Raw genomic sequence first — 16,174 nt, forward strand, 5'->3', positions numbered from 1 at the left:
ATTGGTTGATGAATTCACAGGTGTTCCTTTAATTATGACCCACTATTGCTTATATATTACAATCTTACGTATGTATCAAAATATTAAACGTGAAAAAAGAAAGTCATTTGTAACTGCAGATACACAGACACATAAAGGTACACTTCTTCTTACCTGATAGATAACAGCTTATAAATGGAAGAAATAATCCCACACTTAGGTACATTTTGGGACGTAGTGAATGAATCAGGAAGGAAAGAAAGCAATGGAGAGTAAGAGAAAAGGATGAAGTGTGGAAGGGAGGATGGAAGAAAGGGAGAAGGAAAGAACATAGGAAAGAGGCAAAGGAAAAAGGGGTGGAAGGAAGAAGAGAGGGAAGTAGAGGAGCCAGAAAGGAGAGAAGGAGGAACTGTCTTCATTCCAAAATCATAAAGAGAATCTTTTATATTTTCTTCGTGCAGCTTTGCTTTTCACCATTTAGGAATTACTCTGCCTGGAGGGGACTATAAAGATACGGGATGTGTAGGATACAAAAAACGAAATCCAATTTTCCTCTATGTAGATAACTCAAATTGCCTCATCACCCTTGTTACTGAAGAATTCATCCTTTTTAATGCTACTCTCTATCTATTATATTTCCATATATGGTCTGGTCTCTTTTTGGATTGTTTACTCTGTATCACGAGTCTATTTCTTTGTAACTACACCACAGCATTACTACCAAGTAAGTTTTGTTACCTGGTAGGACGAGTCTTTCTACCCTGTCCTTCAAATTTACCCTTTCTATTACTGCCCTTGTCCATATAAATTTCTTTCTTTAAAAAAAAAAATAATAAGTTTATTTATTTTGAAAGAGACAGTGCATGAGTGGGGAGGGGAAGACGGAGACAGGGAGACAGAGAATCCCAAGCAGGCTCTACAGCTGTCAGCGCAGAGCCTGATGCAGGGCTCAAACTCATGAACTCTGAGATCATGACCTGAGCCGAAATCAAGAGCTGGACGCTTAACTGAATGAGCCACTCAGGCGCCCCTCAATATAAATTTCTTAATCACCTTCTCAAATTCAGCAGAAAGCCCAATGATAATTATCAATGCTATCGAAATTAATTTATGTAGTAACAGGAAAATTAACATTATTAAGACACTGAGTATTTCTATACATGAACCTGAGATATATTTCCATTTATCTAGGTATACTTTCATCTCTAGTATTGTTTTTCAACAAAAACTTTATAGTTTTCTCAAAAAAATCATAACTTATCATTATTTTTTAAATGCTCTGCAACTGTTAGATATTTAGAAGGCTCTCAAAGCTTTATTATTGACTATCACAATAAGCAACCATTTTAAGAATAAAATATCTGGCTGACTTTCTAGACTGTTCTTTAGGGCCAAATCTTAGAGGTCTGTCACCTGGAAGTTTTTGAGGAGAGCACTGAGGAAAGTGAAAGTCCTATTACTAATTTCTATTTTTCTGAATCTCGGTGTCTTAATTTTTTTAAAATTCAGAGTATTCTAAGGGCACCTGGATGGCTCAGTCGGTTAAGTGTCCGACTTCAGCTCAGGTCATGATCTCGCAGTTTGTGAGTTCGAGTTCTGCATGGGGTTCTGTGCTAACAGCTCAGATTCTGAGCCTGACTCTGATTCTGTGTCTCCCTCTCTCTCTGTCCCTCCCCAACTTGCACTCTGTCTCTGTCTCAAAAAAAAAATAAACATTGAAAAAAAAATTTTTTTTTAATTCAAAGCATTCTATTTTATCTCACTTCATCATATTAAAAAAGAGTTCTTTTGGGACGCTTGGGTGGCTCAATCGGTTAAGCATCCGACTTCAGTTCAGGTCATGATCTCACAGCTCATGAGTTTGAGCCTCGCGTTTGGGCTCTGTGCTGACAGCTCAGAACCTGGAACCTGCTTCAGGTCCTGTGTCTCCCTCTCTCTCCGCCCCTCCCCCACTCACACTCTCTGTCAAAAATAAACATTTAAAAAAAAAAAAAAAGAGTTCCTTCATATATATGACCAGGTGTGTCATACCAATACAAATATAATTCATGATATAATTTTATAACTTTAAGTAACCTGTTTAGAAGACTAGTCCTAATGACAAACCAGGAAGAAAAAAAAAAAAACCTTGATTTTAAAAAAAAAGTCAAATTCCATTTTCCATTAGAATGTTTAAAATTGAGAAATGAATTTATAAAAGGTAGGATTTAGTCACTTTAAGTTACGTTTGAGTACTGGAGTTTATTTAGCAACATTTAGCTAAGCTCTAGTTCGCAAAGCACTGATCTCTGTCACCAGAGACATGGCTGCTTAGTCCACCACCATTATTCCGGATGATCGCTGAACAGAAGAAAGTTGGGGCAGAACTGTTTTGGTCATGTCTCGAGGTAAATGGACGAAGGAGCAACAGAGACTCAAGAGCATTACTGCACACTTGCCTTGGACTCTCCTTGTTCTATCGTGATAAAAGAGATCAGTAAGAAGTAGAATAAAGGTATTAACTAAGCAGAATTTCAATAAAAATGTGAAAAAAATAAATAAAATCTTAAAAAGAAGTAAAATAAAGGTATGCCACCCATTCAGCTCTCCTCTCCCAGTGAGCACCTCTGTAGCACCTGAACTCAACCCTCTTTTTTTTAATCCTAGGAAGAATTAAATCCATCCCATTTGTGAAAGCCTCTATGAGTGGCAGCAGTTACATTCAAAATAAGAGGGAGAAAAGAAAGAAAATAAGTATCCATAAGATTTATGTGAGGAAAACACACACACACACAAACACACACACACACACACACACACACACACACACACACACACACACACCCCCCCCCCCCCCCCCCCCTTAGAGCAATCCTTAGCAGATGAAAATTTAGCAGGTGTAAACGACTTTTCTTAAAATACTTTTCATTGAAAAACAATAAAACTTTGTAACATAAAATAAAACACAGATGTGGAAAGCAACACAAAATCTGTGTATATTAACAAAATAACAGTGTTATATCTTCGGAATGGGATCTGTAGAGGGGCATAAAATGATTCTTACTTTTCACTTTGAATAGTAATTGACATTTTTTTACCATAAGCTCATAGTAGTTCTGTAATAATAACTTTTTAAAGACTAATTAAAGTTAAATCCATTAGAGCTAAAAAGTAGAATCAAGTCACAAAATTTATCTGTTTTTTTAAAGTATCTGCTGAAGTCACACAGCTCTGGGTCTACTTAGGAGATGAATGATCTTTGGACATTCAACTCTAAATCACATGCCTAGCACAGTACCTGAAACATTCTAGAATATTGAATGTGAATACTCTATTCAATAAAAATGCTTCTTACTTTAAAAAGTATTTTAATCTCTTTCCATCTTCATCCAGTCCTTTATCACAAAAAATACATATTTACTCATGTTACTTATCTCATGGAGGGGAAAACGAGGCCAAGAAGAGTTAAACGTAACATGTAAATGGCCTTTTCAATACATGAACTTCCATTATTAAGAGACTCATATTCCAAAAGGGAGCGCGGCCCACCACGTACAAGGCTCAGAACTCACTTACCTGGTGTGTCCTAAAGATTCTCGCCATATTGGCAGCATCACAACAGGCTTAACCGCACACTCCAAAATAGCTAAAGCCAATGCAAATTCTCTGGGTTTGCTACACATCTGAACTGCCTTGATCCAATTCGCCCTGTATGTCAGAAGAAGAAAAAAAATTCTTTCACTTGTTGGTCTTCAATTAAAAGCACAAGAGTTGTGATTCATGACTCCACCTCATAGGGCAGATGTTTCTAGGCCAAGCAAGTATCAATACACTGCTACTGGAAGTTCCTAACTCACCGAGTCACGGATTTTGAACACTACAAGGAATCCCAGAGGTCAGTTAGTCTTTCAGCTCCTTAAATGTTCTACAGTGTTCTGGAACTTTGTCTTGCCTTCGCGTGACTCCAGGGATAAAGACTTTGCTTTCCAGAAATCTTCCAAATGCTAACGCTGGTTCACTAACTTGGAAGGACACTCACATCCCTCATGTCCTCAGTGTTTTGCTGCCTAAACTGACTGCATTCAATTTATTGGTAACAAGTTTAAAGCGAGCACCTGCAATAAGCATTCCGCAAATATTTAGTATATTCACAGCCATAAATGAACCTTAGTGTCCTTTACCTGTGTGAAGCCCAATTTGGATGAAGAAAGGATGAAGGGATATTGTTTTCCAGTTGGGTGATAGTCAGCCTCAGTGTAGATATGGTAAGAACTTTGGACCCATGGACAGAACCATTCCACTTGAACTCTCCTGCTGGAGTCAGACAGAATTTATGTGCAAGATGCCTTCTCTTATCATGATCTTCTCTGTGCTGGTGCTTATTCAAAGCAAATGAATTGGTGGAGTACTGATTGTGGTAGACTCGATACTTCCCTTCTTGACCCAACTTAAAATAATTGTTGATATTTCCTTTCATGACCACTTCCTTTTTGGTGCTCAACCGTGAAATTTCTCCTTGAGAGTTAACTACCAGTACCTGACCAAGAAGATAAAGAGACTCATTATTCATATCAAATATGTAAACTTGATCAACTGTCTTTTAATAATTTGTAATTTATCATTCCAAATAAGGTATACCTTATGACAACTTTTGAAATGTTACGTTTATTTATTTTGAGAGAGACACAGAGTCTACAAACAGGGGAGGGGCAGAGAGAGAGAGAGAGAGAGAGAGAGAGAAAGAGGGAGAGGAAGAGACAGAGAATCCCAAGCAGGCTCCACACTGTCAGCACACAGCCCAACCTGGGGCTTGAACTCACGAACTGTGAGATCATGACCTGAGCCCAAATCAAGAGTCAGACGCTTGGGGCGCCTGGGTGGCTCAGTCGGTTAAGAGTCCGACTTCGGCTCAGGTCACGATCTCGCGGTCCGTGAGTTCGAGCCCCGCGTCAGGCTCTGGGCTGATGGCTCAGAGCCTGGAGCCTGCTTCCGATTCTGTGTCTCCCTCTCTCTCTGCCCCTCCCCCGTTCATGCTCTGTCTCTCTCTGTCTCAAAAATAAATAAAAAACATTAAAAAAAAAATTAAAAAAAAAAAAAAAAAAAAAGAGTCAGACGCTTAACCGACTAAGCCACCCAGGTGCCCCGTGAACTTCTGAAATTTATAAGCGAAATTAAAAGCTAAAGCTAACTGTTTACAATTAAACAACCAAGATCTTCCCACAAAGAGAATCTCTATTATACGTCAGACATTATTATTTTCATGCATCTCAAATACACACACAAAACTACGTGTGTACATCATTCACCAATCGTTAGTTCCAGCCTAAAAAACACAGGTTAGGGAAGAAGGAAACCATGGCATGTACTATTCCCCAAAAGATATATTCCTAAAAATATCTTTTCTTCTGCTCCTTTTATCATTCCAGCTTTAGCATAAGAGCCCACAGATACTTTAACATCATGTTTTCAAACAGTTGATCCCAATCCTTTAGTGAACCATGGAATCGACAGTGGATCACATTCAACTTTATAAAAAACAAAGTATAATATACTCGAGTAGACTAGAAGAGAAAACACCAGAGTGCATCACACACAGTAAGGTAAAATCCTTTTTCAGGAAACTACTGAATAGGAGTCCTGGGTTGCTGCTTTAAAGCAACTCCTATAGGGGCGCCTGGATGGCTCAGTTGTGTAAGCATCCAACTTCAGCTCAGGTCAAGCCATGATCTCACGGCTCATGAGTTCGAACCCCGTGAGTCGGGCTCTGTGCTGACAGCTTGGAGTCTGGAGCCTCTTTGGATTCTGTGTCTTCCCCTCTCTCTGCCCCTCCCCCACTTGTGCCCTGACTGACTCTCTCTCTCTTTCTCTCTCTCAAAAATGACCATTAAAGAAAAAAAAAATAAAGCAACTCCTACAATGTTTCTAAAAGAATATTGTATATTCTTGCCTATCTACCTTGTAAATAATTCTTAAATGTAGGAGACACATTGTGGCATTATTCTGCCACCCTGGCTAGCTGGGGGGCAAATACAAGTCCTAGCTGGGGTGCCTGGCGGGCTCAGTTGAGGTTTTGAGTTCGAGCCCCACACTGAGTATGGAGATTACATAAAAAAAATTTTTTTTTTAATTACTAAATCCTAGCTTCGGCCTTTTTGTTCATAATCAGAGCTAGGATGCTGTGCTGTTCTATGCACTGTACTCTGCTACCATGGGGCAAGCAGAGACCCATCCACTAGCTGCAGGTTCAGCTAAATTTATTATAACCAGAACTGAGCATTAGGTCATCTATAACTCTTTACTAAAGCCCACAAACAGGGTACTCATTACCATATGTGTAAAAGAAGGCTCTATCTCTTTAGAATTATATACAATAAAAGTAGCCATGCAGAAAGAAAGTATACCACCCATTTATAGCATTTCCCTGCATGGACTGAAATTTGGGTACACAACTATACTTACTGTAATACAGGATGAAACTAACCACTTTCAATCTGGTTACCCACTACACTCTTGGAAAGAGAGCAAACAGAATTCAAAAGGTCTACAAACTTCGCATCCCTATTTTTAAGGCATGATAAATAAAATTATTTCACACTCCAGAGATTTTTGTGTTAAGCAGAAAAAACATACCTCTTTGCCCTCCTTAAATAATTTATTTGCTTCATGGGCTGCAGCAGCCACCTGTTGGCTCTTCAGCTGACTCAGCTTGCTGTCTGGATTCCGTAATCTGGTGATAATTCGAGTTGACCCAGATGTCCCTCTTCCAGCTCCAGGGGACTCACTTATTTCTCCATTAGACTTCTCTGATTTGAAATCACCTGTTAGCAAACGAAAAGCCAAAAGTAAATGCTAAGAGTAAGTAAGTTATAACAATTTCTGATTTATCCAAAACTCATACCTGATGCACATCTAAGATCCAGAAAGTAAACAAAAAGTCCTTGAATAGCCAAAGCAAATGTATTCATTCTTAAGGGTTTTGCTTAGAAGAAAGTATGTCAGAACTTTACTGTCATTTATCATTTTACAGAAAATTCAAACATGCCAGGTTATCTGTATCAAAGCACATCTACTAGAAAACATGAAGGGCTGCTACAAATTTATAAACATCATAACTCAAAATGCACACTAATAAAATGTTGCCTCATATATTCAATGTGGATTTTGTATAAAAAGTAAATGGTATAATTAATTTTAGAAAGATGTCCACTGAAATTGTTTAAATACATAATACTTTAAAGCTTATAAACATAAATGCCAAGTGAATTTTCACCTAAGAAATCTAGATAGTTATCTGTGTATACAAGTAATTATACATGCGAAATCAACTAAATCAGGTTTTTTTTAATGTTATAAAGACCTCTCACATTTTCATAATAACTTAATTTTTTTTTTTTAAGTGACAGATTGTTATGCCAAGGGACATTTTCTGCTTTTCCATGAATCTCACTTTGGCTGAGAATTTCTCTACATTCTTAAAACTTTTGCATCACTATCCAATTTCCACTGGCCAGATAGCTGAACAAGATTTCTCTTTTCAATTTAAAACTTTTTAAAATTTGGGTCGCCTGGCTGGCTCTGTTGGTTAAGCATCCGACTTCGGCTCAGGTCATGATCTCATGGTCCATGAGTTCGAGCCCCGCATCGGGCTCTGTGCTGACAGGCTCAGAGCCTGGAGCCCGCTTCCAATTCTGTGTCTCCCTCTCCCCTTGCCCGTCCCCTGCTCACTCCCTGGCTCTCTCCTTCTCAAAAACAAATAAGCGTTAAAAAAAAAAAAATTATAAAGTTTTTTAAATTAAGAATTGTGTGGCAGTGGAAAATGAAAGATTAAACAGAAAACTTACTATATTTTATAAAAATTGCATTTTGAGTAGAAAAAAAATTAGAATGGGAAAACTATTTTAGAAAATATAAAATTCAGGAAAGCATTTCTTAATTTTATCTGACCAACACCCTTCTTTCCTTTGGAGACATGCTTTTCCCCTACTTCAGTCATATTATTCAGCCAGGGCTACAAAATAATTATCCTGCTATATTGGGTAAACAATGTCACCCAGCTTGGCCAGAGAGAGCATATCACTGCCTGGCCACAGTGACTGTCCAGATCTGGCTATGTGGCCCCAGCCATTCAGCCCACTACTCTAATTTTCAAAATCTGGTGACAGATAAAGCCTCTTGCTTTTTTAAAATTCTATTTTATTTTATGTACGTATGTATGTAATCTCTACCCCCAACGTGTATATATGTATGTATGTAATCTCTACACCCAACATGTATGTATGTATGTATGTATGTATGTATGTATGTATGTATATAAACAATCTCTACACCCAATGTGGGGCTCAAACTCTCGACCCCAAGACCAAAAGTTGTATGCCCTTCTGACTAAGCCAGCCAGGCACCCTGGTCTTGTTTTTTTGTGTTAGTGAGCAGAAAGAGTATAAATTAGGGGTTGTCTACTTTTACCTCACAACATGGAAAAAAGTTTCAACAATAAGAGACAATAAGTTATTGGGGAGGGAGGGTGGATAAGAGGAAGAGGAAGACCCATGGTAACCTCGTTTGGCTCCCACGGTTCAATAATGCACCTGAGGCTGTCTGTCACTCCCTCTAGACTTCCCAGAAGCATGAGCCAATTAAATTCTCTTTTTATTTTAAGCAAGTCTGGTGGATTTCCGTCACTTACAACCAATAAATTCTAAACAATCCAGTAGAATATTTTAAAATGTTTGAGCCCAAAATATGGCACTAACTAAATCAAGGTAGGGTAGAGGTACTATCAGGTGTTTTCCTGGCCCAGGTTGAAAAGCCAGAAACCTTCGATGTGTGACATCAAAGCAGTTGGTCAGACTATCAACAATTTTCTCTTGGGTCTCAGACCATGAGCCTGGCAATGCTGAAGTTCATACCAAGATGTTGAACTACAGTAGCTACTTCCTGGGACCATTAATACGGCCCTACAATAAACACTTTATAGAAAGCATCTGATCTAGGCTAAATTTCCTAAAAGCAGCAAGGGCAAGCACAGTGCTTTTGAAGAGAAGCCCTTCAACTAAGAACCTGAGAGTCCATCCTTTGACCCTTTGCTAAGGTGCCTTTTTTTTTTTTTAAGTTTATTTATTTATTGAAGTAATCTCTACTCCCCATGTGGAGCTAAACTCAAGGAACCGAAGATCAAGGGTCGACCCGAGGGGCACCTGGGTGGCTCAGTCGGCTGAGCGTCCGACTTTCAACTTTGTCCGACTATGACTTCGGCTCAGGTCCCGTCATGATCTCATGGTTCGTGAGGGGAGTCCGAGCCCCACACTGGGCTGCCTGCTGTCAGCCTGCTTCCGCACAGAGCCCGCTTCGTTTCCCCAGCTTGAGCTCTCTCAAAAATAAATTAATATTAAAAAAAAGAGCTGACCCCCAAGATCAAGAGTCATAAGCTCTTGCAACTAAGCCAGCCAGGCACCCCTGACACTTGCTAAATTGCATGCAAATAAGAGAAAGGAGGTATAAAATTCATCCTTAGGGGTAAGACTTGAAGTGGCAGAGAAAGGGAACAAGGCCTGTCTAACACCCCCTACCCAGAGGCCACATTCCTCCTATTTTAAAGGAGTAAATCACTTCCATGCAGCCTGGAGGCAGAGTACAGAGCGGCTTTAAGCCAGCCTCTGGAGCTCGTTGTTTAAGGATGGCAGGAGGCAGAAGCCTAGGCAGACTTTATTTACCTGCAGGCTAGGGAATCTGGTCTGAAGAGCAGACCCACAGAGCAAGTACGGTGGCTACACCTTGAGAGACCCTGAGCAGAGTTTCTGGGTATTAGGTGCTAGGCTGGGAACCCAGGCAATCTACCAGGGAGTGCTACTGCCAGAAAAAACTCCCAATCTGCCATGCTGAGAGAGATGATTATTTAAACCTACAGCAATCCCCAGCAACCCATTCTGGAAAACAGCCAGCAAGAACCAGGCTGCTAAAGCAGATTGGCCTCTGGAAGGGGGAATCTTCCCAGGACTTCTCACATTTCATCCACAGCCACCCCCTCCAAAACACCAAGGGCAGCCAGATTCACCGGAAAATACCTTCCACTATCAGGATAGCAAGTGTTATAGAAAGTTTAAATTCATAATCTGGCTCACAGATTGTGAGATTGAGAGAAGCTACATCCAGACCAAATCAAAAACAATACACAATACCCAGAAGTTCTAGATAAAGTTACAATTACCAGATGTACTTTTGGGAAGTTTTTGAAAACCTCTTCAGTTGTGGTGAGATCTTCACATTGTGTTCAGCAGAAACCGTTTTAAATTTGAGTAAATATGTTTGTGTCGAGCTACCAAAGGGTAGAGCTGTGGGTACTTGTTTCCTATCTTTGCAGCATCCCTCTTTCTTTGGAAAACCACTCCTACCCCGCTCCAGTCATACACTTTTGCTGGAGCCATCAAGTAGAATACCTTGCCTGCCCTGGCCACAGGAGTGGGAACAATATGTCCAAGATAGGCCACTCAAATTTCTTCCTCAAGGACTTTTGATTTGGAGCAGGAGTAGGGGCCTTGCCTTTGGGTCACAGACCTTGGAAAGATAGGAATACAAACCGCTGGTGCCATCTTCCCTGCCACTTGGAAAAGGCCTGTCTGCATCAGGAGAGAATGAAGTTAACACACAAACACATGCCGATCAAAAGGTGGGAGAGAAAGAGAGGAAGACAGAAAAGCTTTGATACCTGGGGGTCCAGGTATCTGAACTTCCCCATTACATGAGCTAATTACATTCCCTTTTCACTGAAGCTACTTTGAGCTGGTTTGGCAGCTTGCAACTGAAAAGAAGTTCTAATTAAAACAGATCTCTATCTCACACCATACACAAAATTATACAGGATTAAAAACCAAGTTACAGAAGTACTATGTGAAATTACTGTAAAACATGTACATGCTTGGGGTAGGGTTTTCCTGAGTAAAACACAAAATCCAGAGAAACCTTAAAGAAAGGAATTTAACTATATAAAAATATCTGTATAACAAGATAACAGGAAGAGTTAAAAGCAAGCAGTGACTATGTAAGTATATACATAAAATCAAAGATAATAGCCATAATACATAAAGCATTCCTAAAACTCATTAAGAAAAACTGTCAAGACTCAACAGGAAAAAACGAACAAAAGATATGAATCAGCAATTCACTGAAAGTCCAACAAACACATAAAAAGAAACTCAACCATATTAGTAAGCAACGATATGTAAATTTTTAAATGAAATATTTTTCACCATTAGCAAAAATGTAAAAGGTGGATGATGTTGAATTCTTCTTCGTATGTATGAAGAAATAACCTATTATGTAAATTATTGGTATAAATCCCTTTTAATGTACAATTAAGCAGCAGTCATCACTATTTTTAAAATGTACCTACCATTTGGCCCAGCAATTTCACTTACTGTTCCTATACTGCCAGAAATATTTACATAAATACACAAAGATATATGCTAACGATGTTTAAAAAAGCACCACTATTTGTAATAAGAAAAAAACTGTTAACAGACTCAATGTCCACTAATAGAGAAATAGTAAATAAATTACTGTTCATCCATACCGTGGAGTACCATGCAGCAGTTAAAAAAAAAAAAAAATGAACGAATTCAATTTATATCATGAAAAGGTCCCCTACATGGAAAAAAAAAAAAAGCAAGGTGCAGAACCATACATGCAAAATGATTCCATTTTTGCGAAAAAATAAAATAAAATAAAAATAAACCTTCTTGTAAGCGCACATACATTATGTAACCACGTGGAAAAAAATAGAAAATGTTACACACCAAACCGTTGACAGTGGTTACCTGTGGGGAGGGGGTAGTAAAAAGATTTTTTCCTGTGTGCTTTCGCATTTTTTTAAATAAAGACAATGAATGCAAGTGCTATTCGTGCTTAAAAAAAAAAAAAAAAAAAAACAAGAAGCAAAAAAGGCAAAGAAAATCTAGGTCTTCCCACCCCATCAAACTTTTATTCGAAAAATTAAAAATTAAAAAAATTAAAAAGCTCGCTTTAATGGATGAAGTGTATTCTTACCTATCTCTTCTTGAATAGAGACAGGTGTATGAGACTCTCTTTCTCCATTTTCAGGCTCATCAGCTGCCTTAGCAGATTCGCTCTGGGAAGAATTTAGTTCACTGCTGCTGTTACTGTTTTCCAGATTAGGCTGGATGGAGGTAGTGGTAGCACTAGTGTTACTGCTGTCACAGGTCTTGTTAGGGTCTTCTAGAAAAATAGAATATCTGATTTTTAGATTAGAAATCACATGAAAAGCCACTGCTTTGCCAGAAAAGACATTTCACTGTTTCAGGTTTGCATTACAAAGCTAGATTTCAAAAAGAAAAGCTGCTCATGTAGGAAGGATGTAACGTCTGAGATTTACAAGCAACACCCTAGGAGTTGTTTTTTAAGCCTTTCAGTCTATTAGCTCAGACTCTTATCATCTTAGTCTCTAGCACAAGGCAGACAGCCTTTCAGTTACCCCAGAGCTGAAGAAGAAGAATAAAGTGATAGAATTATCCCACAAAATGTAGAAATGGGTTTGAGATAATCCCTCAAAATCTGAAATTTATATTCTTTCCAAAAAGTAGTCAAACAGTATTAGGAACAGTATTAAACAGGATTATTTATCTCTAAGATTTTCTGCTTGAATTCTGTGCTCCCAAATTAACTAGAAGGTAATGCTTAAGTCATTGTAAATTTTAAGAGCAATTTAATAGTTAGCAGTAAGAGTACTGCTCCTAAAGAATCATCAAAATGAACACTACCATGAACGGAGAGCCTAGGTCTTTCCATGGTAGTTCAGAAATTAAGAGCCTCCCTCCCTCTGTATTTCATTTTGCCACTAAGATACTTTTAAAATCAATCCCCTAAATTAAAAAGTGGTTGGCCGTATATCACAAAGGCTATCTCTAATGAATAATGAGTTCCTAGTTTTTTTTGAAAGAAGAATCCTAACAACCTGATAGGAAAACGAGAAAATCTATAAGCAGTCACAAAAGAAGTAAAAATGGCCTTGAAACATATGGAAAAACGCTCACTTAATTCAAACTAACAGAAATGCAAAGGAAAACTATACGGAGCTTCCCAGCTATCAGACTGGCAAAATTCCAAGTCTCACAATACATTCAGGTGAAGAGGCAGTTTGCTAACAGGCACTCCCACACACAACACTGTGAGAGTGAAAAATGGGGCAAAGCGCATAAAAAGGAACTGACAATATCTACATGTGCACTCGCTCGTAACCTGCCAATCCCATGTCTAGAAATCCATCCCAAAATACGCTGGCAAAAAAATACTAAATTACTTATTTACAGAGCTACTCATTCCAGCATTATTTATAATGGCGAAAGACCAGAGACACAATGTCCATCAATGGGGCACTGGTCGAAAAAAAGGTGACATACACATGAAATATCATGCACCATAACAGGACTAGGAAAATCACTATATCCACATATGAATGATTAAATATAAAAAAGCAAAGTGTGAAATAGTACTTATAGTATGCCAACTTCTGTGTAAGAAGGGGAGAAAAATACAAGTTTAAGGACAGATTTTTGCCTTTACTTATAAAAATTTTTAAAATACTGGAAAAATAACCAAAAATTAATAAAAATGACTACCTAAGAGGGAAGGAAAGGAAATGATTACCTAGAGAGGGAATATACACAGTTACACAGTTTGATTTTGGAATCATGTAACTGTTTTACATTTTTTTTAAATTAAAGTTAGAAATGCAATCCCTAAAAATTGAAAACTGAAATAAACCTAATTGTATATCAAGTTGTTGACATAACCATAAAATAAAAATTATTTTAAGTGACTTTGAAACACAGTACTTTGACTATACATCCTTAATGGAAATACATTAAGAAATACAGCATAAGGATGAATAGAGAGCTACAAAAAAACTCTGAAATGCTATTCAGTGGTCTTACTGTCAACAGTAATATTGTTATTACAAAATTGCTATGATGCTCAAAATAATTTCCTTTTTTTTTAAATTTATTTGAGAGTGCACACATATGCATAAGCTGGGGAGGGGCAGAGAGAGAGGGAAAGAGAATCCCTCTGTCAGCACAGAGCCCAACATGGGGCTCAAACCCATGAACCATGAGATCATGACCTGAGCCAAAACCAAGAGTCAAACACTTAAACCGACTGAGCCACCCAGGTGCCCACAAAATCATTTCTTATTAATGTATACCACGGTATTAATATTAATAACATTATTATTAATGGACATCTGTATGAGAATAAAGCAAAAATGTAAGTTACTACTCTGTTAAGAGCTAATAAGGCTTTCAGTGTAAGAGAAGTGATGCAAGTTTAAAAACAAAAACAAACAAAAAAAAGAAAAAAACACCAAAACTAGGTATGAAATCCTCAATCTGAATTGAAATGTCAATATGAATTGATGGTCTTTGTCTTTTCAAAAATACTTATTTGCTAACACCACCCACCAAAAAGGCCTAGAGGCAGTGACAGCCCAAAGCAGTAATACTCTGGGTCCAGATTGTGGTCTCTAAATATCATTCCCCACTAAAAGGAACCACCAGGGCTTCTTGGAGGAATGACTAATTCCAGGTCTGGAGAAAGAAATACATAAGGGAAGCCCCACACGTCTTATTCTGCCAAAAAGTGAAAACGCTATCTAAGGTTACCAGGGTTATGGAAAAAGGACTCAAAAGCCAACACGAAGGGGACTGTGGTCAATTTAAACAAAATAAATAACTACAACTGAATGAAAGAAACTGAATATATGAAGGTCCAGGATCTCAAACAGATTCTTAAAATGAGAAAGCCATGCCCTTGTGTAAAAGTCCATAACTCATGACTCACCACTGAAGGTAACTGTTATACCGACTCCTGACTCTGAAAATTAAAATTAAAGAGAAATAATTTAAGCATTTATTCCTGCTCTGACTACAGTTCAAGGTATTCACACAGCCTTGGTTAATGAGGGAAAATTCTCCACAGAATTTCAGTTAAAAAAAAAAAATAGAAAAAAAAATCAATGTATTATAATCTCCAAATAGATAACTATTTCTGAAATGACCATGAATGAATGAGAGGTTAACAGGAAATTTTATAATGTCACTACCTGAACTCACTGATCAATTTCACCATTTATAAAGGCAAAACAAACAGACATCATATCATGAGCCTTTTGATGCTATATGATTTGAAGTACCCAGAGCACATAGCTTATGGAATATTCTTGCCAAAAACAGTTAATGTTTGTAATGTATGTAATCAAGCTTTTAGAATAAATTAAAGAACACTAAGAAGAAGGAAACAGACAAGTTCCAAATGCACGATACCCATAGCAGGATTACACTAGTATTCTTCAACAAGTCAACAGCGTACAGAAAAAATTGGGGGAAACAGAGTCCTCTAGACTAAGAGACTCAAGAGATGTAAAACCATATGTAATGGGGCACCTGGGAGGCTCAGTCAGTTGAGCATCTGACTCTTAATTTTGGGTCAGGTCATGATCTCACGGTTGTGAAACCAAGTCCTGTGTCCGACTCTGTATTCAGCGTGGAGCCTGCTTAGGATTCTCTCTCCCACTCTGCCCTTCCCCCGCTTGTGCACAGTCTCTCTCTCTCTCTTTCTCTCTTTCTCTCTCTTTCCCTCCATCCCTCCCTCCTCCCCTGCCTCAAAATAAGTAAATATTTTTTTTGAAAAGGTTCTAGGGGTGCCTGGGTGGCTCAGTCATTTAAGCATTTGACTCTTGATTTCGGCTCAGGTCATAATCTCACAGTTTGCAGGTTTGACCCCCACGTCAGGCTCTGCGCTGATAGCGTGGAGCCTGCTTGGGATTCTCTGTCCACCTCTCTCTCTGCCCCTTCCTCCCTCTCTCCCTCAAAAATAAATAAATAAACATTTTGAAAAAAGAATATATTTTTAAAAGGGTTTTAAATAATATGTAACACAATACACCTGCTATCAAGATTAAAACAACTAAAAGAGAAATATACAGTTTTTTAGCAAATCATGTAAATCAATTCAACGAAGCAAAAGCATGTGAATTATACATCGCTTTGAGCTCCAGTATCAATAGTCTTGATTCTACCGTGGATCCCTTATAAAAACAAAACATGTTAGTGAACACAGGTTTCAGAGTGACAATTTACTTCAGGCAGGGGAGAGGGAGGCAGGGGATATGACTGGGGAGATGATTATAGATGCAGGTTAGTTTCAAAGC

General features: G+C 38.2%; 1 protein-coding gene across 15 annotated transcripts in view; it reads right to left on the reverse strand.

Annotated features, from left to right (window-relative positions):
- BPTF (bromodomain PHD finger transcription factor) overlaps positions 1–16,174 on the reverse strand; it is a 149,689-nt gene that overhangs the window by 69,655 nt on the left and 63,860 nt on the right. For 12 of the 15 annotated variants that reach the window (XM_060645645.3, XM_060645639.3, XM_060645641.3 and 9 more), the window contains 4 exons: positions 11,998–12,186; positions 6,589–6,776; positions 4,140–4,495; positions 3,535–3,666 (listed from right to left, as the gene is read on the reverse strand). In XM_060645645.3, the coding sequence (XP_060501628.3) occupies positions 3,535–3,666; positions 4,140–4,495; positions 6,589–6,776; positions 11,998–12,186 (865 nt within the window). The remainder of the gene's footprint in view (positions 1–3,534; positions 3,667–4,139; positions 4,496–6,588; positions 6,777–11,997; positions 12,187–16,174) is intronic. The other 3 variants (XM_060645646.3, XM_060645648.3, XM_060645640.3) reach the window with 2 other exon arrangements.

Source organism: Panthera onca, chromosome E1 (assembly GCF_046562875.1).
Source record: "Panthera onca isolate mPanOnc1 chromosome E1, mPanOnc1 haplotype 2, whole genome shotgun sequence".
NCBI lineage: Eukaryota > Metazoa > Chordata > Mammalia > Carnivora > Felidae > Panthera > Panthera onca.